Source organism: Cladophialophora immunda (genome assembly GCF_000835495.1).
Source record: "Cladophialophora immunda strain CBS 83496 unplaced genomic scaffold supercont1.4, whole genome shotgun sequence".
Lineage (NCBI taxonomy): Eukaryota > Fungi > Ascomycota > Eurotiomycetes > Chaetothyriales > Herpotrichiellaceae > Cladophialophora > Cladophialophora immunda.
Genome location: NW_015622544.1, coordinates 5,747,884 through 5,767,694, shown reverse-complemented (window position 1 = coordinate 5,767,694; position 19,811 = coordinate 5,747,884). Strand labels below are relative to the sequence as shown.

Below are 19,811 nucleotides of genomic sequence, written 5' to 3'. Positions count from 1 at the left end.
AGACAGATTACCCTAGGAGCCTTTCGCAACTGCCAGATTGAGTCCTGCACAAGAGGTGTAGAGAAACAAAAGGAAAGAAATATAGGTAGAGAACAAGAAAAGAGAACAAGCCAAATACAGAGAGTGCTGAGGGAACGTTTAGATTCGGCCAACCACGTCCATGAAGGACTCCCAATTGACGTATTTGTGACTGAGATATTATAACAAGTAAGGGAACCGCCTGAAACCAGAACTTGAACATGGCCCACTTGCGAGGAGGCGCACCTGATGGAACATGAATGATTGGATACCCATCCTGCGGGTCACATAAGGACAACTTTGGAGACATGTGATCAATGCAAGACAAGGGGTCAAGGGTTGGAAGGAGTGCTCGAAACCCAAACGCACATGTCTGGACGCTGTCCAAGATTCGATCTGAAAAACTGGGCAGGTCAGACTGTTCAGCAGCGCCGAAAGCTCATTAAATCATGATTGCAGTATCAGAGCAATCGAGAAGCCATCTCAGGAATGCATCTATCCAGATCCACAATGTCGTTGATGAAGCGCTTCGGTATCGCATGCGGTCAATAGAAGACCGAATTGAGAGCAGGCGTCGTGAGACAAAGCTGAAAAGGTGGGCTAGATCCAAGAAGCTGCAGCCCATGCCAGAATGGCCTGAGACACCGGTCCCTGACGCTGGCAGGCCACTTCGAAATGTCACTGCCTGGGCCAACCACGAGAGAAACTGGCGCTTGACAGACAGATAGTGGTGGTTACAGCTGTTTGTCCCGATGCCATTTGGCATCTGGCATCTCTCTAGCATAGAGGATCTTCAAGTTGCGGTATAGGTAAAGGCTGGTGCAACATCTTAGATTGGTGTCAATCGCGATCGGATGCAAGTTGTCGCCGCACACGCCTTTGGTCCTCCAAAGTATCTTCGTAGTCTTCTATTCTGACGGCAATCGCGTCCCAGATCAAAACAGCCTGCATGAATACCGGGTCATGTACATCCTGCAACGTTTTCCCACTTCTTTTCTCGGTCTGCAGTGTCGGAGCCCGTGTGTACCCGATTGCGTTGATCCAAGTGCCTGGATCCAAAAGAGCTGGTTTCACATTTTCAAGGACAAGATTTACGTCAACCCAGATTCGAGGAGTTGAGCTGGCGTTTCTAGGGTAGGCATGCTCGAGAAGAATCTGACCTTTGGTGGCATCATATCGTACGATACTACTAGAAAGGTCAACAGTATGGTTGCTAAATATTGGGGAAGCATACCAGCCTAGTAGTCTCACCTTACTTGCCGCAGGAAGTGATGCTACTTCGTGAATGAAGACCAGCTTGCTTGGGGCAGGGGCGCTGGGTACGCCTTCAGTCATGGTAATTTGTGCATGCTCGGAATGATAGCTGTCCTCTGAAATGACATGGAGCAAGGGACTGACGGTAAGTCCAGAACCGTAGCGGTTTCGACGCGATCTTGACGAGAGAAAGTATCTATGATCGTGGTGGGTAAATTACTTTGGGCACGATGGCTCCCTGCACTCGAGGCACTATGGCAATGCACGTGATATCGGCATACCTGCCTAAGATGCCACTGACTCCGGCAACCCACTTGGACTTCGGGAGACTGGCGATGTCATGGCCTCTGGACTCTTTTTGTGATCCCGGGACCAGGCTCTCACCAAAGCCACGCCTCTTCTCCCCAAGCGTTTCTCTTGATCCTGTACTCTCCTGTCACATAGGATATTCGTTCCCTTCGATTCTCTTAACTTCAAGGGCTCCTCGCTTGCGCTTGATCTTGGGGCTGATCACATCGATTGTTAGAGTTGCAATCGGCTGCACACGCGATACCGATCGAAGCAGGTGGAAGTGATTCTACCACTCCCAAACGACTCTCAACTGTAATCAGATCAGTCCAGCCTCTCCATTAGACAGCCCCGGAGTCCCTGCTTGCGACACCCTCCAAAGTCCTCGTCCTTTATCAGACAATATGTGGGGTTGGTTTGGCGGGGCAGCAGCCCAAGCCAGAAAAGATGCTCCCAAAAAGGCCATTCTGCAGCTGCGGTCGCAGCTAGATATGCTACAAAAAAGGGAGAAGCACTTAGAGAATCAGATGGCGGAACAAGATGCGATAGCAAGGAAGAACATAACGTCAAACAAAGCTGGTAAGTGAACCAGCATGCCTCTTCAGATATGGTGCCCAGACTAACACGATATCTCTCTTCACACTACAGCTGCCAAAGCTGCTCTGCGGCGCAAAAAGCTCCACGAACGCACACTTGAGCAAACATCAGCCCAGATTGCTCAGGTGGAACAACAGATTTATTCCATCGAAGCCGCCAATATTAACCAAGAGACGCTCAACGCCATGAAGAATGCCGGACAAGCCATGAAACAGATCCATGGAAACTTGACCATCGACAAAGTGGATCAAACCATGGACGAGCTACGCGAGCAACACGCACTCGGCGAAGAAATCGCCAACGCAATCACAAATGCGCCTATCGGTGAACCTATTGACGAGGCTGATTTGGAGGAAGAGCTGGAAGGTTTGGAGCAGGAGGCTATGGACGAGAGAATGTTAAAGACTGGCCCGACTCCTGTCACAGGCGAAATCAACAGACTTCCCGCTGTGTCTGCAGGTCCAAGTAAGTTGCCTCTTGGAGTTGGATGGGACAGAGATATTGACTATTCTGCAGTAAGCAACAAACCCTCGACGGTCGAAGAGGACGAGGAAGAGGAATTACGGAAACTACAAGCCGAAATGGCTGTGTAAGCAAGGTCGATGAATGGATGGCGCGGGCAACCTTGGCCTTCCACTGCCGCCTTCCTGTGACCGCAGTACTCAATTCCGCAGGGACAACAGGATGTTTATGCGAGTGCCGGGATGAATCTCAGATTTTGATATAACTTGCGTATTGTAGATTGGCGTTTCGAGGGCCAGGCTTGCATTACAATCGGTCTTGTCTTGGCGGATGTTGATGGTGTGCTAGAGGAATCATGAATTACAACTTCATTCACTCGAGTGCTGTCCAGCTAAGTTCTTTATTCGTTTGCCATGCTCTCAATCCACTTCCTTCATCTTCCCTGAATGAGATTTCTTACAGCAGTGGCAGTGAAAGTGGCCGGTTGCGTTTGTCATCACTTCCTCTCATCAACCGATACTCAAATCCACCCTCCATTCCCTCGTCTCTTCACCATCTACCTTGTTGCACCGGCAGCTACTTATCAGTACCAGTACCAAATGTGTGGACGGCAGCCTCTGCTCTGCTCTCTCTTTCTCCCGCCCTCCAAACCCGCGTGTTGCTCAACCTCTACCAACGGACATGCCACCTTCGACTGCTCAGCTTGATGCTCAAATACTCTATCTTGTTGCGCAACAATTGGCGAATGATGTTGAGACCGAAGGCTCTATAGGGATTGACAGCGGATGTCGCTTCTTCCGGTGAGTATAACCGAACCACTGCTTGGGCTAGGGAACTGATTGGGTACCTAGAACTGCACGATACACCCTACGCACCTTGCGGCTGACCTGTCGATACTTCGCTAAAATGGGCATCATAAACTCCGTCCTATTTGGTCATATCACATTGCGCGCAACTCAAAAACAACTGTCCCGCGTCCTGGAGATGTCCTTTGCGTGGATTGGACGATTTGTGACGGAGGTCACCTTCAAGCCATCTTTATGTTCGCCAGAAGTCACCTTGGCAGATTTCGAGCTGATAAAAGCTATATACAAATGTCAACTCAGTCCGTCTCACCTTTTTCGCACCGCACAGTGGCAGGAGATTTGGCATATGTATCCCCAGGCCGGCTCTCACTTTCCTGCCGTCATGGGCAATTTCAAAGCCGCCTATATCTTCTATACAAAATGTGCGATTAACGACATGAACATTGTACAGAACGGAAGCCTGCAGCGTGCTTGGATCACGGTCCTGAAGACATTCTCGAACGCGTCATCCTTCGTCATTGGCAACGTCCCTGGTTTCTGGCCCGTATGGGTCTATGATTATGATATCGCCCCAAACCAGCAATGCGTGTTCTGCGAGGAAAACATTGGCGCCCTCAGCAAGATGAGCTCTTTTGGTGAAGGCATGCTCTTCAGAGCTGTCACAGAATGTCTCGCGTCCGCTCATGTGCGGATTGGAAACCTCATGCTTGACTGCAACGTCCTGCGTGCCGACAAACTCGAGGATTTATGGATCTCTCAGCTTCGCCTAGATCAAATGACCCAGCTAACTCTTTACGAGGCGCCCTATTTCCTGTGTCAACCTCTTGAAGTGGACGAAGAAATCGAAAATCAAAGCATCAGACGTGCTGGGTTGTTGTCCTCTGCTCTCGTGAAAGGGGCTCAGAACAGTCTTCGCGTATTGAGCATAGAAAACTCGGAAAAGGACAACGTATCCCACATTCCCTGGCATAGGCACCTGGATATGAACCTGCCGGCTCTTCGCTCGCTGTGTCTGACGAATGTGATATTCCCTGTCGCAATGCTGGAAAGGACATTAGAGGAGTGTCGCAGACTACGGTGTCTCCATTGGGAAGTTTGCGTGTTTTTTGACGATTCTGGTCCGTCGAAGACTTTCTTCAACGCGATTCGTCAACACCCCAATTTGTTGCAACTTCACTTCAGGAATCTTCTCTCCTGGGAGGGCGGTTGTGATGTCGAACTCCAGAATTGTCAAATTTTTAGCGAGCCAACTCCCCTTCCGGGCAGCCTCGAAGGCGAGTACGAGATGCAGAAGAGCCTTCGTCTGTACCTTGCTGGGCAGGGAGAATGGGACGATCACTTACAACGGTGGTTTCCGGAAGACTGAAGCCTTTGAGTGCGAAGTTGCTTTTCCACGGCTGGCAACCATGACTGTCACAAGTGCCGCGGAGACTGGACGAGCAAGCCAGGCCTCTCTCTCTATTTGTCATGTCTGCGGAGGAAACCGCACAGGATCAACTAGGGTCAAGGATGCCAAACTCTCCTGCAGAACCTCAAACACTTCGGACTTAACTAGGCGTTCTCAGGTATGCAAGAGGGCGTCAAGAAGGCTGCTGGATCACAACAACGAAAAGAAACACACAACAATGATCCCAAAGGATAATCAACGGTGGTAAGATCGGCTTGGACAAAAGGGAGAACGAAGAACACAAAACGAACAGAGATAGAAGGGCTGATAGAAGGGAGGCTCAAGAGGTGATATTGGTTTGCTATCCGCTGCTCAACCGAACGCATTCAAGATTTGGGCAAATCCACGAGCTAGACCGTAGTTCTCGTTCTCAGCAGACCAAGCAGCTCGAACATGTATGGGTGTGCACAAAGCTAGCTTATTCCTCGAAAACATGGAGAAGGATGGCATAGCAGAGCAAAAAGAGCATCCTGCAAAGCCAGCACTTCCATCAAGAATTGAAAGTCATACTCTTGCCCTGCAGCTCTTTGCTCATCTTTCCACGTCTCGCGCCCGTGCTCGTATCCAATGCTTTTGCAAAAGGGTTCATAATCTTCTTTTGGGGCACCTGCTGTCCTTGTCCACGACCTTCCGCAGTGCCACCACCGCTGCCTAGCTGTGACGATGGTTGTGGACCAGGATTTAGCAGGGATGGCGCACTCCCATAATCGAACGGCTGCGTAGCTTGTAATTCAGCCTCAGCTGCAGCTTTCGCAGCTTCCTTGCGAGCCTTCTTCTCAGCCTTTTTCTGCTTCTTAGCTTGACGTTTTGCTTCGAATTCCGGGTTCCGCTCTGCATCGGTATTTTGAGGTGTTTGGGAGGGAGAAGCAGACGTTGGAACTGCAACCTCACTAGCTGCTGTGGTACCGTTTATGGCGCCCGAGGAAGAAACAAGCACAGCCAGTTCGTTGTCGTTGATGTCTTCATTAAATTCGTCTGTCTTCCGCTTCTTGCCCTTTGAACGTGACAACTCGTTGAGCGAGAAGATCTCGTTGGCTTTGGAGCGGAGTTGATCTTTTGGTGTAGCGGGCCATGGATCGAGTTTCTTCGTCGGTTCAATCCAGGTTTCCGTTTGGGCTTGAGTAGATATAAGCTGAGCAAGGTTTTCTTCCCCTTTTTCGGCGTCTTCGACAGCGAGCAGTCGAAGCGGGACGATTGACGAGAGTGCAGCAACTGCAGTGGCAACATCTGTGGGAGTCTGTTGATATTGTGGTGTCACATCGCCCCAGAATATCGAAGCAGACGATCTGTTCACAGTGGGCACGAGTTCATCGTGATCCAGCGGCGTCAAAGCTGGGGTAGCAGCCAATTGCTTCAAAGTGGCACCCAATCCAGAATATGTGCTCTGAGGTTGCTGTTTTTTCTCCCGCGGTCTGCGGGCTGTCGGGCCAAGGGTTTTCTCGCAGTGCTGGACCACCTCCGCATGTGACTTGCCGTTCTTGCCCTCAACTTTGCCTTGCTTGACAATCTCGATAATTTCAGGGATACGATCCGAGACTAGCTTTGAGTCCCCTCTGCAGCTCTGATGGAAATTGAATACCGAAGTTGGCATGTTTTCAGCGACTAGCCACAACGTCCTATTGGGCAGGATGTATTGGATACCTTCGTCCATTTCTCGTGCTTTGCGATCTCGCCAGGCATGAAGAGCGCGAAAGACCCCGAGCTGCTCTTTGCTCAGGTTGACAAATCTCTGGGTGAGCAATCCAAACCATCCAAGTGGGCCGCCACCTGTTTCTAGGTCATACAATTGCCGAGAGTAGACTTGAAGGGCTTCTTTCTTCGACTGCGTCAGGACATAGTCTGTAAGGTTGACATTGGCCGACGATCCATTGACAAGCATGTTTCGCATGTGGTCGTAAATGGTAAGCAGATAGTGTGTGTCCGAGCGAGCATAGTCGATCAATTCCTTGGGGAGAGGTCGTACCCGCCAGTCCGCAAGCTGGTACTGTTTCTGAGCATGGACATTCGCGAACTGTAAAAGAAGGTGCTTCAACCCCTTCCCTTGGAACTGCAGAGCACAAGCTGCGTGATAGGTGTCGAAGAGACCAACAACGTATAGTCCCAGATCACGTTGCAACCAGATGACGTCCATGCTTGAACCGTGTAGCACTTTCAGGATCTTCGGGTCCGCGAAAACCTGGTTAAGCATCTGCAGCTTCTCACGCCATGGTTTCAGTGTATCAACGATCCAATCTTTTTCGCGCGTGCTGATCTGCATGAGACAGACCAGCCCGACGTAGGAACGCATGTCATTGTGCTCGAGATCGATCGCGATCTCTTCAGCACCTTTAAGCTCTTCTAGCATTTCAATGACGCCTTCTTCTGTGTCAACAAAGATGTGCTCACTTTCGTCAATTGGCGTGAACGCTATCGGCTGCTTGAATTTGTAGACGGAAGGAGGGTATTTGTAGTCAGTTAGTTCTCGTTCGTACGGGTGATTGTATCTGTACATGGAGTGAGTAAATGCGTCAACACGGTAGCAAGGGCCATACCCTGTGTCCTCATCTCCGAGGCTCTCTTCCAGCGGGACAATAGCGTGAGGCTTCGTCTGGAGCAAGGGCTTGAAGGGGGTCGAGTCAGAATTGTTCACCTGTCTGTCAAAAAAGACCTGAGGTTTGGGTATGTTGGTTGCAGCCCATCTCTGAAAACCCAACCCTGTCTTTGAAGGTCTGGGAGAGTCGGCATCTTGGCGAGTTACTTCCTGTGGTTTGATGATGCCAGAGAACTCATCAAGCGCAGAATCAGCTTTCTCAAGAAGGCCATCAACGACATCAACGATGCCACGCCAATTATCTTCTACGCTATCCTGGTTTTGCAGCGTAGGAGGTTTGAGTGGTGTGTCCTGAGCGGCAGCCTTGAGCAGTTTGCTTGTCAGGCGCAGGAGATGGGCATCTTGACGATCGAGGGCGCGAGACAGCTTGTCGCAGGAGGAGCGGTGGAAACCCAAGTCTTGGTTCGACACCTGGGTCGCGCTTCGCGTCACATTGATGAGAGAGGCTTGAACAAGGTCCTGAAAGGACTTGAAGTCCGCAGTCAGGTCCATGATACGGCGCAGATTGTGTCAAATTCTCCCAGACACCATCTCGCCGACAGCGGTAGGTCGTTGGAGCGCTTTGCCAGGCACCACTTGTGGTGACAGGGAGACTGGTGAAGGAAAGATTTCGGACAAATTGCAGAATTCAAAAAGCGCAGGATCGAAACCGAAGATACTCCACCGGCACCGCTAGATGGATGGCGGCGACAACGGCAGAGTCTGTAGCGGTCGAAATGCAGTCTACGGTCGATCATTAAATCACTAGCTAGCAGGCGCTCCGTCAGCACAATGCCTGGACACTACCTATGTCCATTCCTTTCCTCAAGCCACTGTCTCACAAAGGCACCACAAGAAGAAAAATGACTCGCCTTGGAACCTCCGCTCACCTCCTTGGATATGGTGGGGACGCTCAAAAGCACTGGCTGTGAGACGTGTCGGAAACGCAAGAAGAAGGTGAGGATGCCATGCCCCAGGGAAAACCCTCATTTGTGCTGAGTCTGGCTTGTAAAGTGCGGTGAAGAACTGCCCTCATGCTCAGCATGCATTAAAGCGGGCTGGAAATGTCCAGGTTATCCTAGAAGATGGAAGTTTGTCGATGAAAACGGACTGCTGGCATTGCTTTACCGCAACAAGAAGTACATTTTCGAAGATGTCGACCATCCCGAATCATCAGGCGATGAAGGCTCTGCGTTTCGAGGCATTCTCATGAACAGAGCGAGCGTCTCTCTCGGTCCAACATCGAAGACTATCGTTGAGTGGCCTCTGGCTTCACCACATGACCAGATATGTTCCACTCTGTGCTACATACTAGATGAGCCGCAGAACAGGCACACCTTCCCCCTAAAATCTCACGGAAGGTTTTATGCTATGATTCCCCCTCGGCTGGGTCGCAGTACTGCACTAGACGATGCGGTTTCATGTCTGTGCGTCATCTACCTGGACTCCCTCAGATCATCTCAAGCTTCCTCGAAGGAATGCCTTCGGTTGTACACCCGAAGTTTGCGCTCTCTTCGAAAATCGTTGGATATACAACATATACGCGCAGAGGCTGAAACAATATGTGCTTCTGTTATTCTGCAGGCATGCGAGGTATGAATTGAATGTTTTGATCTTCACCATTGGTGAGCTAGCAGCATCAGACCCTGACCTGTACAGCTTGTGCTGAACGACGAAGGTGGGCGGTGGAGTCAACTTTGCATGGGAACGAAACTTCTTATTGAAGAACACGGCTCTGAGAAGTTTATGCAGCCCTTCGAGAGGGCCATGCTCGAATCGCAGCGAGCTTGGTTTGTGAGTGCCTATATACCTGTTACTGAAGCACGGTACTCGATTGCCTTCGACTAACATGTCAAAGATCCTTCAAGATGCCAGCGTTGGACAAGAATGCTTTCTGTCACGACCAGAGTGGCGCCAGGTGTTGAAGAGCTCTCCCACTCCCATCGAAATCGAGGAGCATGCCAGTATCTCACTTCGATCTGAGCTTTGTGAATTCCTTGTCGACGTGCCGGGCCTTATTCGAGAAGCTTCAAGCACAGCAGACCAGCTCTTGAACGGAGCACTTGATTCGGTTGAACTCAGTGAACGGCGCCGGACCGCGATCCTCCAGATATCATCCTTGAAAGACGCCTTCGAATGGTGGTATTGCAGCAAAATCACACCGCTGCGCTCCATTTCAGGCGCTGTGGAACAAACCGAGTTTACAAGTACCAGCAAAACCTCTCCGCGGGATGACCTTCTTCTCGCTGTCGTTGACTGCGTGTCTAATTCCATCATGATCAAGTTAGACACGTTGTTGGCTAACGTCGAGTCCGATTGGAATAAAGTCAAGGTCGATATTCTTAACTATCAAAAGGCACAGGCGAGACGAAAAATGATGATGTACCAGTCTTTACAATTCGTTCGAGCCAAGTCTCTGATCGCAGCCAAACCTCTTGAATTTGGGTTACGACAGCTCTGGCTCGACGCTGGCTTCGAACAGAGGAATAAGGCATAAGGCTATGAGAGATTCTTGAGTCCTTCTTGATCGACATTTCGATACTGACTGAATACCCAAGTGAAATACAATGTCAAGGCACCGTTTCTCAAACGCACCGAAGCCCAGCGCTACTCACTAAATTCCAGGTTCAGGCCTATCTTCGTCTCAAACGCCCAGCCATTTCCTCACATCCATCAGCGCTGAAATGGTTTACCAAACCCTTATAGGTCTTCTTTGCGAACTGCTCTGCCCGGCTCAGCATCTCACCCTCATACGCTTTGATCGCATCTGGCAACTTTTGCCGATCCCCGCCGCAGCTGACGATAGCTTTCGCAAGGTCTAATGAATCAACCATGGCAAGGTTGACCCCAACCCCAGCAAAAGGGGTCATCACATGAGCTGCGTCTCCCAGCAATGTCACCCCTACGTCGGACTTCCACCGAAAGCCGACGGGCAACATCCACATAGGGCGTGGAACGAGTTTGTCGTTGGCGTCGAAGATGGCTCGCTTCAGGTCGTCGCTGCAGTCGCTATAATACTGCTCAACGAGCATTTCCCTTGCCTTTTCGGGCGCAGACCAGTCGATCCCACATTTCTCAAGCCAATCTTCGGGTTGTCGCACACCGGCGTAGACGCGGATGCTGTTGTTCCCCAATTTCTGACATTGAATGGCGCGTCCTTCATCGAACATGAAACAATTCCCTGCACCCACGAACTCGCTCAACCACTGGTGCCTTTTGTCGAAATCCAGAGCCCAGAGCTCAATGGCGGTAACGCCCGAGTAATAAGGTTGCTGGTCCGTGAGAAATGAGCGAACTTTGGACCAAGCCCCGTCAGCGCCGACCACGAGGTCGAATCCTTCCTCTCTGCAGTCCTGGAAATGGAGGTCATATTTCCCAGCCTGCGATGACGACTTTTGGACCGACTGCAGCTTTCTGTTCCAGACCACGGTGCCTGGCTTCAACGAGTTGAGAAGCAGTTTCCGCAACTTTGTCCGATCAATTTCTGGGCGATCGGCGTACTCCTCAGGTCGAGTGCTGCCCATCGTGTTCTCATCGAATACAATGGTACCGTCATACTTGAGCAACTTCAATGCCTCTCCTTCCGGACGAGAAAGCTTCTTGAATTCCTCTGTCAGACCTGCGTGCTCCAAGGCGAGCTGTCCTCCCCGTGGATGCAAGTCGACTGTTCCACCTTGGTCTCGTCCGAGGGAGTCGGCGTCGAGCTCGAAGACAGTGCATGAGGTGTTGTTGAGTTGGAGGAGGCGTGCGAGTGTGAGGCCGGCGGGGCCGCCTCCGACAATTGCTACCCGAATGTTGCTCATGGTGTCTTTGCTGGTGGGGTTGTTTGGTGTTGCTGAGGTCCTGAACTTGTTCTCCGATGATGTTCAGAGACGGCGGCGGTCCTTTTGTATCATTTCCTCTGCAATGGTGCCACGAGTCCACTTTGTTCCTCGGTCGACGCTCCCAACTTCAACCGCAACGGTTCTCCCAGCATTGTCAGCCTCGTATCTCAACAGACATCGTTGATTGGACACTGCGCAACATATCACCGCACTGTTTGGACTGTCATGTAGACAAACGTTCGTGTCAGCAATCAGGCACAGCCGCCAAGTCACTCGGTGCAGGAACGCGCCTCGTTTGCAACGCAATGACCGAAGGCCGAGGCTTGGCATTTTGCCAAGCATTGCGGGGCCGAAGAGCAAGTCGGTACCTTGGCAGCAGATGCCGGGCCCATCCCACTTCTGATCTATGATTGGCTCCTGCGCAACATCAACCCGTATCCACTCTCCATTTCCACTCTGGCAATTGGCATGTGCCTTTCGCTCAGAGACTACGCGAAAATCTCCCGCAAACTTTGGCTTCGTGTGTGTAACTTCCCTTCGACTGCCATGTTCGCTTAGATAACCCGTTACAACGATCTGCAAGCCCTCGCCAGCCTCGGCCGAAGCTTGCGTCATTTTGTGAATGAGGCTAAACTGCTGCGTGCTGGGCATTTACCCGCATCTGCGTCCGCTACTATGTCGGCTCGGTCATACCCAGGATTCAAGGCTGCACGAAGCGGACGGTCTGTTTGAGCCTCCGGCCCATCAACGCAGGGGGCAGCAGGCACGAAGACAAGGGTTGAATATAGATACAGTTTTAAGATTAGTCGAGCCACTTATCTCCGACATTTTTGAATATGGGCATCGGCGTATATAACATTGAACAGACACTCAGTTGGTTCACCTTACTGCTTCTCCAGAACCTCGTCGCATTTCGATCTCTGTAAGCCGGATCATTCACACCTGCTCATTGGCAACTTTCTCCCAGGACCTTTTGGAAAGAAAATCACGTGGATCGCCTGTTATCAGCCTTGCCCCTGCAGATCGAGCCTCGATCCAATTATCGAAACCACCTTCTCCGTCCATTCGAAGGGCTCAGGATGTCTTCCTCTCCGGCACCGACCACCAACGACCTGCTCCAAGAAGCGCCACCTCCACCGAAAATCGGGGTTGTCATTTGCTCACAACGGCAGCCACGGATTGGGAACCAAATCGGCACCTTCATCTTCGACAACCTCAAACAGTATCAACAGGCCAGTCAACAACGCACAGCACCAAACTCTCAACCTTATGAGCTCTCTCTCATCGACTTGGCCGACCACCCGCTCCCGTTCTTCAATGAGCCTGGCATCCCGCAGCGCATTACTAACCCCTTGGATTACACCCACGGTAAGCTCTCATTTCACGCACTGTCTGTATTTCTTTTGTTCAAAATCGGCATTTTTGGTTGTTCTCGCCATTCCTACACGATCGGGAAATTGAATGGTATTATGCTAACCTAATCACCGCCTGATCTTCAGAACACACCCGTGCCTGGTCCCAACTGATCACATCATACAATGCGTTCGTCTTCGTGACACCCCAATACAACTGGGGCTACCCCGCCAATCTCAAGAACGCCATCGACTACCTCTTCAACGAATGGGTAGGCAAGCCGGCCATGGTCGTGTCATACGGCGGGCACGGAGGCAATCATTGCGCCGAGCAACTGAAACAAGTTCTCAACGGTGTCCGAATGAGGGTCGTGCAGAAAAGTGTCGGATTGACCTTTCCGGGGCCGGGCAGGGAGTTTCTTGTCAGGGCGGCCAAGGGGGAGGACTTAGGGTTGGCCAAGGCTGACGGATTGTGGGCTCAGGAGGTCGAGGAGGTGAAGGGGATCTTTGGCGAATTGATCAAGCTGTTACATGAGAAATGAAGCCTAAAGCGGCTCAAGAAGTCTGGGCCACCTTGCGCCACGTGTGCTCTACAGCAACCTGAGTCGTGTTTTGCACAATGTCTCGACAGGCTGCATGGACTGGGCGATCGGACGTTCAATGTCCACATATAGAATACAATATCTTCCTGGTCCTTGTCTGTGATCACAGATCTTTATGGAACCTTGGTTCTCCCAGCCGCACCCGCCATTCCTCCCCCTTGAAGAACAGCAGGAGAAGCGGCAGGAAGAAAGCCACATCGGTGAACGCCATCGCGACCCACGCGTTCAGCACGCCGATTCTTTCGGCCCATGGGATCGCGTAGAATCCCATGGCGAACGAGTAGATCTGCCTCGCGAAGTTCAGCAGCGAGCCGATCTCTGGCGATTGTGGTTTGTAGCACTTTACGTTGCAGATAATCGTTAGCAAGGATGCATCTTGGGTCAGGGCGGTTCCGAGCAGATCGCCAGACTCACCTCCGCGGTGTACGTGTAGACGACGGTCGTGGAAATCTGCAACCCAACGCTGGCGAGTGCGATGCCGAATGCCACGCCGATCCAATGCGTCTTCCTCTCGAGGCAGACGCCTTCGATGATGATGCCAATCGGTATGAGGACAAACGCTGGAAATATCGCCAGTAGTCTATCTTCCGGCTTCCGTTGGCCTCCCCTTCTTATTGCCCTCCTCTCACTCACCCAGTCCGAAAAGCCGCCCGACATGGCCTCGCCGATGACACTTCCGACCGTGATGGGAATGCCGAGCAAGAGTCCAGTCTGCTGGGGCTTGAAGTGGTAGGTTTTGCCGAACAGGTTTGCGCTGGTGATGATGAATAGAATACTACCATAGGCGAAGGAAACTGCATAGGAAATAGTGGGAAGAAGAACGCTCGGGTACTGGAGCATCTGGATCGGTCGAAAGAAGTCGATGATCCGTAAACGCCGTGTAGGATGTGCCTTGCCTTGCATCAACATATTCTGTAGCCAAGTCCGTCGTGGTCGCGCAAGTGCCTCAGGAGCACGTGAGTAGAGTGTTTCTGGGACAGTGAATATGAACAGGACGAGTACACCGGCGGTGAGGATAGCCGGAACGTAGAAGCACCAGTGCCACGTCAAGTCTTTCTCAATATAGCCGCCGATTATGGGAGCAACGTGGCCTCCCAGGATGAATGAGACAGTGTATATTCCCATGTAGAACCCTCGTTCGTGTGTAAAGAACAGATCGCAGACTGTGGCACTGCCTAGTCCGAGCGGGACGCCGCCGAAGAAACCGTTCAGGGCGCGGAATGTCAGGATTTGCCCAAAATCCTTTGATTTTCCCGATGCCACAGACATTGCTATGCTTATGGCAACGGTTATGATGTAGACAGGTCGTCGCCCATAGACATTGGAGATCGGGTTCCACACGATCGTAGACACGCCTACGCATGCAATGAAGGTGCTGGTAACGAAGGCTGTTTCCACGAGGCCTTGGTGGAGGAAGAGCGAGAGAGGTACAAAAGCTGGCGTCTGGAAGTTTCGTCAATTCCCCGGACGTGAGCAATTCTTATGCATTGACGGTGCCGTACTATTAAGGAGGCGCTCAGCAAGGCCAAGAATGACAAAAGCGAAATTTCGGTAAGGACCACCAACTTCACCCAAAGCTTCCACTGCATTTTCCCCCCGTCAGCATGTCCAGTTACTAGATCAATCTGGCAAGACTGAGCCGCCGAGGGTTGGAAGTCCCCCGACCAGTAGCTCAGAAACTAGAAATGGGAAACACTAGCCCAATGATTCAAGGACACTCACATTCAATGGGTCCAAAGGATCGTCTGAGGGCTGCGGTATGAGTGGAAGGCCATGGCTGTCGCGATGTATAGCCGAAAACCCTGCACCAGCATGTACATCTTCCTTGATAATGTCCGAGCTATTCGCGCTCTCAATAGTGGCAACTTGGGGCTTTTCAGACGCGGCCATTGCCAATATCGAAGTTCCAAGTTGTGAGGTTGGCAACAAGCGAAGCAGATTTTGAGACAGAGTAAGCCGTAACGAGCCACCTTGTTTGTTAATTGAGACATGTGGGAATACAAATAAGAACCTCCCACCATTGTCGAACTATTCACAAGTCACAGACCGGGGAGTTAAGTGAGAGCCGGGAAAGCCGGGGTAGGGGGGCGCGGAGAAATCCTGGGGATTCCAGCACATCCTGCATTGCCCAATCAATGTCTTCTAGGATAGTTTCGTATCACTGAAACATCGAGGCCTGCAAGTCCTTGATGTCCCGGCCGAGAGTTCTGCGGCGCATCTTAGGTGTGATGATGGTGCCGCTCTCAGAAACTGTGCACCGTCCAGTCGATGTCCGGACGGCCCTGAGGAACTTTTTCGAATCCACTTCACTGAACACCAGCCGATATCAGCAAAAGCATAAGAGTGTCATCAGCGAGCAGCAATGGTCCATGCCGATTGGAGCAACACAATAAAGCTCACCTCATTCGTGTCATATATTGCCCCATCGTTATTTGCGCTTCATTGTGCGCTTTGATGCTGAGCATTAACGTCCCATGACCACATTCCCGATCCTAAAGACGAGTAAGACTCGAGCTGAGAACCTAGATTGGTGGTCAGATCTTGGGTGGTGTCCCAAAGTGCAAAAAGGTCCGCATTAGCCAGATCGTCATAACCACCCTGTTCGAAGGCCGCGCCCTCCAGAACAGGAGATGGGATGGTTCCAGTCTGCGGTCTTGAAGAGCTTACGGCTCTTCGTCCCTCAACAAGTAAGGATCTATCCATGAAGCTGAGAAGTTGCTGGAGAAAATTGTAAGCGCGCTGCGCACATTGGTGATTTGTAGACATTTGCCTGATCATTTGCATTGCACGATCCAGCTGGGAAAGGGCTTTTTTGTCGTTTCGATATTCTGGGTCCACCACATGTGATACAACAATTAAGATTGCATTGAAAACTGTGTCATAAGGTCAGCTCAAAGAACAGGAAGTATTTGAACAAGGAGACGTCGTACGATAATAGAGGTTGAACCAGCTGGGGCCAACAGCATGCTTCGTCTGGTCATATCGAAGACCAACTAAATCTATCGTGTCTTCGGCTGTCCGGACGCAGATACGTCTGCTGTTCTGGAGCATACTGTTTTTTAGAGTCTCAGGAGGTTTCCAGGTTTGATCAGTTTTTGACAGAATACTGAGGGTGGAGGCCAGAGACTGTCGATGAATGAGTATCCTAACCATGTTTGCTCGAAGAGCTAGGATAAGGCACTTGTCATCTTGTACGGTCGTGTCGCCCTGGAGTTTCAGATTTGACGGAACAACAGAGAACCACGACTCAAACGCTTCATCTAGCTGTACTAGCGTTTCCAAAGGAGGTTCGACCAGGCATGCTGCAGACTCAAGCAATCGATATAGCTTTGAGACTTGGATTGAAAACGACATTAGTGACGGAGCCTCAAGACTGGGAAAGAGCAACCTGTTTTTCTGGATACAATCGTCGTCTAAATCTTCAGGGAGTGGTGTGTCAAATGTTGAAGATGAGGTTGCTGCTGGTCTACCATAGATCATACTCAGCAATTGGTCCAAGCCGTAACACGCGTACCAGACGCGTTTTCGTGTCTCTCGCATAATGCAGTCAAACTCCTCGCCAGGAGCCCGGTGAAGCTCAAGGCCATATGCAATCCTAATCGCCAGGCCAAGTACATTCCAGCACTCCGAGGGGGAGCTGGAACTCTGAAGATACCTAGCACCTAACAAGAGGATCTGCACCTTTTCGATCTTCCAGTCGAAGAGCAGGGTTGGGCTGACGAGGGCCATTGCTATATCGTAATATCGCCTCGTGCTAGAGATTGACGTGTCCATCCGATGTCGCTGGTGGGAAGCGGCGATGGCAAAAAGCATGTTCAAGATTGCCAGCGTATATCTGTGTTCCGAGCGGTGCGCCGCGTCACCAGCAATGACTTGGTCGATCTCCGCGAGGAGGGTGGGGGCATGAAAAATGGGCGACAGCTCATAATGGAAATCGAAAAAGAGATCAACCAACTCGCGACAATTTGGTGGAAGAGCAAAGAGATCCGAGGGTCTCGAGAAACACGGAGGATCGCGTGGAGATGACAAAGATTCGGCCTCCAGCTTGTTTGAATCTGGGCCATTCATGGCATTGAGGATCAGTTGGGTGAACGAGATGCCCGAGTACCCTCCCATGAATATTTCGGGGTTTGCAGAGATGAGAATAGAGCCTCGCCGTTGAAGATGGGGTGGTGGAGACCGTTCAATGCTGGACGAATTTCCCTGGCTCCTCCTTGAGGGTAGGGACAACGACACCGGATGGTCTGGAAATTGTGATCTGCCATAAGGACGTGTTTCCTGCTCTTCGAATCTCTTAAGCCTTTGCTCTAGGGACCGGATGTAGCTGAGCTCAAGTGAGCGTTAACGAGCCGGCCTTTCGAGGGCCTGGTCACAGAGTGAGCGCCACTTACGCTTGCGAACTCTTTGGCATGCCTTTTAGCACATCCTCATCGGGCTGTCTGGACACAATGTGGTCGCACTTTGTCTTCCGCGACCGACAGTCAGGGCACGCAATGGCAACTCGTCTGCGCTTCTTTGGAGGATTTTGTGGTTCCATTGAGGCTGTAACCTTGTCGAGGAAGAAGAGAAGGATCGGAGGAGTGATCTCGCGCGGACATCCTACTGAGTGGATGATATGCGTGGCCCTAGTCCATTGCTGTATTGTTGGGTAGAGAGCCTGGGTTCCTGCCTTTGTCCATATAGCAGTAGAAATAGTGGCATTCTACCAAAGGTCGCTAGGTGTTACGCTTGGCTGCTGTTACTGGCATGGCGAGTGGAAGTGGGAGAAAAGGGTGTTTGGTATTGGTGTGGAAGTGGAAATTCATTTGATGGACGTAGGAATTATCTCGGCGTCAGACAGTCATTTGAAAAATATTTGTGTACTGCCTGCTGTATGGGAGTTTGTCGCTCTCTATTCATCTATGTACTACTCATCCCCAATCTCGCCTTCTCATATCCCAGGTCAATATCTTCGGTCCATACCCACCTCATCCGGTCCTTCAAGTTGTCGTGTACTATGGGCAGGCACTCTTCGTACGTCTTCCCGAGCATCTCTTCCGTCTGCATTTCATATACATGGCCCGCTTGCCTAGCTGTGGCTTGAGCCCTTTGCGCTCGCGGAAGGCGGACATTCTGGTACAATTGTGTCCATTTTTCAAGATCCTCGCTGGTGTGATTGCGGGAACGGAGATAGTCTTGCAGTGCCCGACCGAGAATATACCCATCTTCAATGGCTTGTCCTGCTCCTGCGCCTGTGGATATGGTTAGTCCTGCCATCCGACTGATATTGCCCAGCAATAATCCTACCTTGATGAGGAAGCATCTGCATCATTGTCAACAAGCCTGCAATCTATACCGGAGCGGAATTGAAGAACTTACCGCATGAGCAGCGTCGCCCATGAGTACAACCTTACCCCGAGCAAATACCCATTGCGGCAACGGTTCCCTGTCATTCAAGACCCATTTGGAGGGATGTTCAGGCATATGGGAAATGATCTCTTGGACAGTCTTGTCAAAATCCTGAAAATCCCTGACCAGATCACTCTTATCTCCAGTGGCGGTCCAGCTCTCCTTCAGCCCGCCCAACTTCTCCTCTTCTGTTGCAACAAAGGCGACAATATTCAAGAGTCTGTTATTACTGATGGGGAACACCAAGAAATGTTTGTCCTTGCCCAGCCAGCTCACAGAATAAGTCTGAAATGGCCAGTTCGATTCAAGCTTGCATATAGGCACCAGTCCCCGATATGCGATTCTACCTCCATAGCGAGGATTGTCTGTGCTGAATTGAGCTCGAAGATGCGAATGTATCCCGTCACAACCAACAACTAAATCAGCAGTAGCAGAGCTGCCGTCTCGAAAATTCAAGCTGACAGCCTCCCCTTTGTCCTGAAGAGCTGCTGTCAGGGCAGACACATGTTTAGGTGACAAGCACTCACGGTAACATTGATGCAAGACTTGTTGGTATGCAGAGTTGCAGCATCGCGGTCTTTGATGGTGTCAACTAGAAGATCTAGGAACTCTGCTCGATGGACCGGACATTGACGAATTTTCTCTCGATCATTGGCCGGCACAGTCACGATGTCTGCTCCGGTATCGTACCGACGAAAAGATATCCAGATGCCTTGTCGACTTCCAGCAATGCCGTTCACCGCATCTCCAACGCCGATAGAATGAAGCAATCTAGCTGCGTTAACGCCGATGCCAATACCAGCTCCAATTTCTTTGTACTGTGGTGCTTGCTCATAGACATCAATTTTGATGCCCTCGCCAGCACAGTGGTGATGCAGTGACAGAGCAGCACACAAGCCTCCAATACCACCGCCAACAATGGCTACTCTGAATGGAGGGCCTAGGGAACCCATTGTGGCCGATCAGTTCGAGACGTCCGGGACGAGTATGTGCCAACGTAAGTTACTTTGCTTGGCCTAGGACCAAGCGATTATAAGTTACCTAGATTGAAACAGCTCTATTTTATTTGGCATTGGGTCCGAGATCCATTTTGCAGATGCTCTATCGAACTCGAAAGCGACATGGAAGCTCGGGGAGAATCCTTAACTCCCCGAGGTCGCTCCTCGATCTCCCCCGGTTGTCCACCACCTACTCCGCACTTAGC

The 19,811-nt window shown here is 51.1% G+C and overlaps 8 protein-coding genes across 8 annotated transcripts; 4 read left to right on the top strand and 4 right to left on the bottom strand.

Moving 5' to 3' along the window:
• Positions 1-131: 131 nt before the first annotated feature.
• On the bottom strand, positions 132-1,469 carry PV07_08308 (uncharacterized protein). Its single transcript, XM_016395462.1, has 2 exons — positions 1,253-1,469; positions 132-1,204 (listed from the first exon to the last, which is right to left on the bottom strand). Exons 1-2 carry the CDS (start codon positions 1,351-1,353, stop codon positions 859-861), a joined length of 447 nt encoding a protein of 148 aa, XP_016248881.1. The 5' UTR covers positions 1,354-1,469; the 3' UTR covers positions 132-858.
• Positions 1,470-1,630: 161 nt separating this feature from the next.
• Positions 1,631-3,219, top strand: PV07_08307 (uncharacterized protein). The gene is made up of 3 exons (XM_016395461.1): positions 1,631-2,139; positions 2,209-2,622; positions 2,674-3,219. The coding sequence occupies exons 1-3, from the start codon at positions 1,965-1,967 to the stop codon at positions 2,748-2,750; spliced, it is 666 nt and encodes a 221-aa protein (XP_016248880.1). The 5' UTR covers positions 1,631-1,964; the 3' UTR covers positions 2,751-3,219.
• Positions 3,220-3,300: 81 nt separating this feature from the next.
• Positions 3,301-4,901, top strand: PV07_08306 (uncharacterized protein; the record flags this gene model as incomplete). The annotated part of the gene is made up of 2 exons (XM_016395460.1): positions 3,301-3,419; positions 3,471-4,901. 2 exons carry the CDS (start codon positions 3,301-3,303, stop codon positions 4,789-4,791), a joined length of 1,440 nt encoding a protein of 479 aa, XP_016248879.1. The 3' UTR covers positions 4,792-4,901.
• A 244-nt stretch (positions 4,902-5,145) lies between these two features.
• Positions 5,146-8,087, bottom strand: PV07_08305 (uncharacterized protein). Its single transcript, XM_016395459.1, has 2 exons — positions 7,404-8,087; positions 5,146-7,355 (listed from the first exon to the last, which is right to left on the bottom strand). The coding sequence occupies exons 1-2, from the start codon at positions 7,952-7,954 to the stop codon at positions 5,363-5,365; spliced, it is 2,544 nt and encodes an 847-aa protein (XP_016248878.1). The 5' UTR covers positions 7,955-8,087; the 3' UTR covers positions 5,146-5,362.
• A 183-nt stretch (positions 8,088-8,270) lies between these two features.
• On the top strand, positions 8,271-11,564 carry PV07_08303 (uncharacterized protein). Its single transcript, XM_016395457.1, has 4 exons — positions 8,271-8,398; positions 8,456-9,034; positions 9,101-9,235; positions 9,300-11,564. The coding sequence occupies exons 1-4, from the start codon at positions 8,342-8,344 to the stop codon at positions 9,936-9,938; spliced, it is 1,410 nt and encodes a 469-aa protein (XP_016248876.1). The 5' UTR covers positions 8,271-8,341; the 3' UTR covers positions 9,939-11,564.
• Positions 9,985-11,502, bottom strand: PV07_08304 (uncharacterized protein). The gene has a single exon (XM_016395458.1). The coding sequence runs from the start codon at positions 11,242-11,244 to the stop codon at positions 10,075-10,077; it is 1,170 nt and encodes a 389-aa protein (XP_016248877.1). The 5' UTR covers positions 11,245-11,502; the 3' UTR covers positions 9,985-10,074.
• Positions 11,565-11,765: 201 nt separating the features above from the next.
• Positions 11,766-13,284, top strand: PV07_08302 (uncharacterized protein). The gene is made up of 2 exons (XM_016395456.1): positions 11,766-12,633; positions 12,765-13,284. The coding sequence occupies exons 1-2, from the start codon at positions 12,345-12,347 to the stop codon at positions 13,157-13,159; spliced, it is 684 nt and encodes a 227-aa protein (XP_016248875.1). The 5' UTR covers positions 11,766-12,344; the 3' UTR covers positions 13,160-13,284.
• A 2,065-nt stretch (positions 13,285-15,349) lies between these two features.
• PV07_08301 (uncharacterized protein) lies at positions 15,350-19,560 on the bottom strand (the record flags this gene model as incomplete). Its single annotated transcript, XM_016395455.1, has 8 exons — positions 15,350-15,528; positions 15,620-16,092; positions 16,150-17,543; positions 17,611-17,888; positions 18,182-18,450; positions 18,506-18,521; positions 18,578-19,084; positions 19,135-19,560. The coding sequence occupies 7 exons, from the start codon at positions 19,558-19,560 to the stop codon at positions 15,659-15,661; spliced, it is 3,324 nt and encodes a 1,107-aa protein (XP_016248874.1). The 3' UTR covers positions 15,350-15,528; positions 15,620-15,658.
• Between the last annotated feature and the right edge of the window lie 251 nt (positions 19,561-19,811).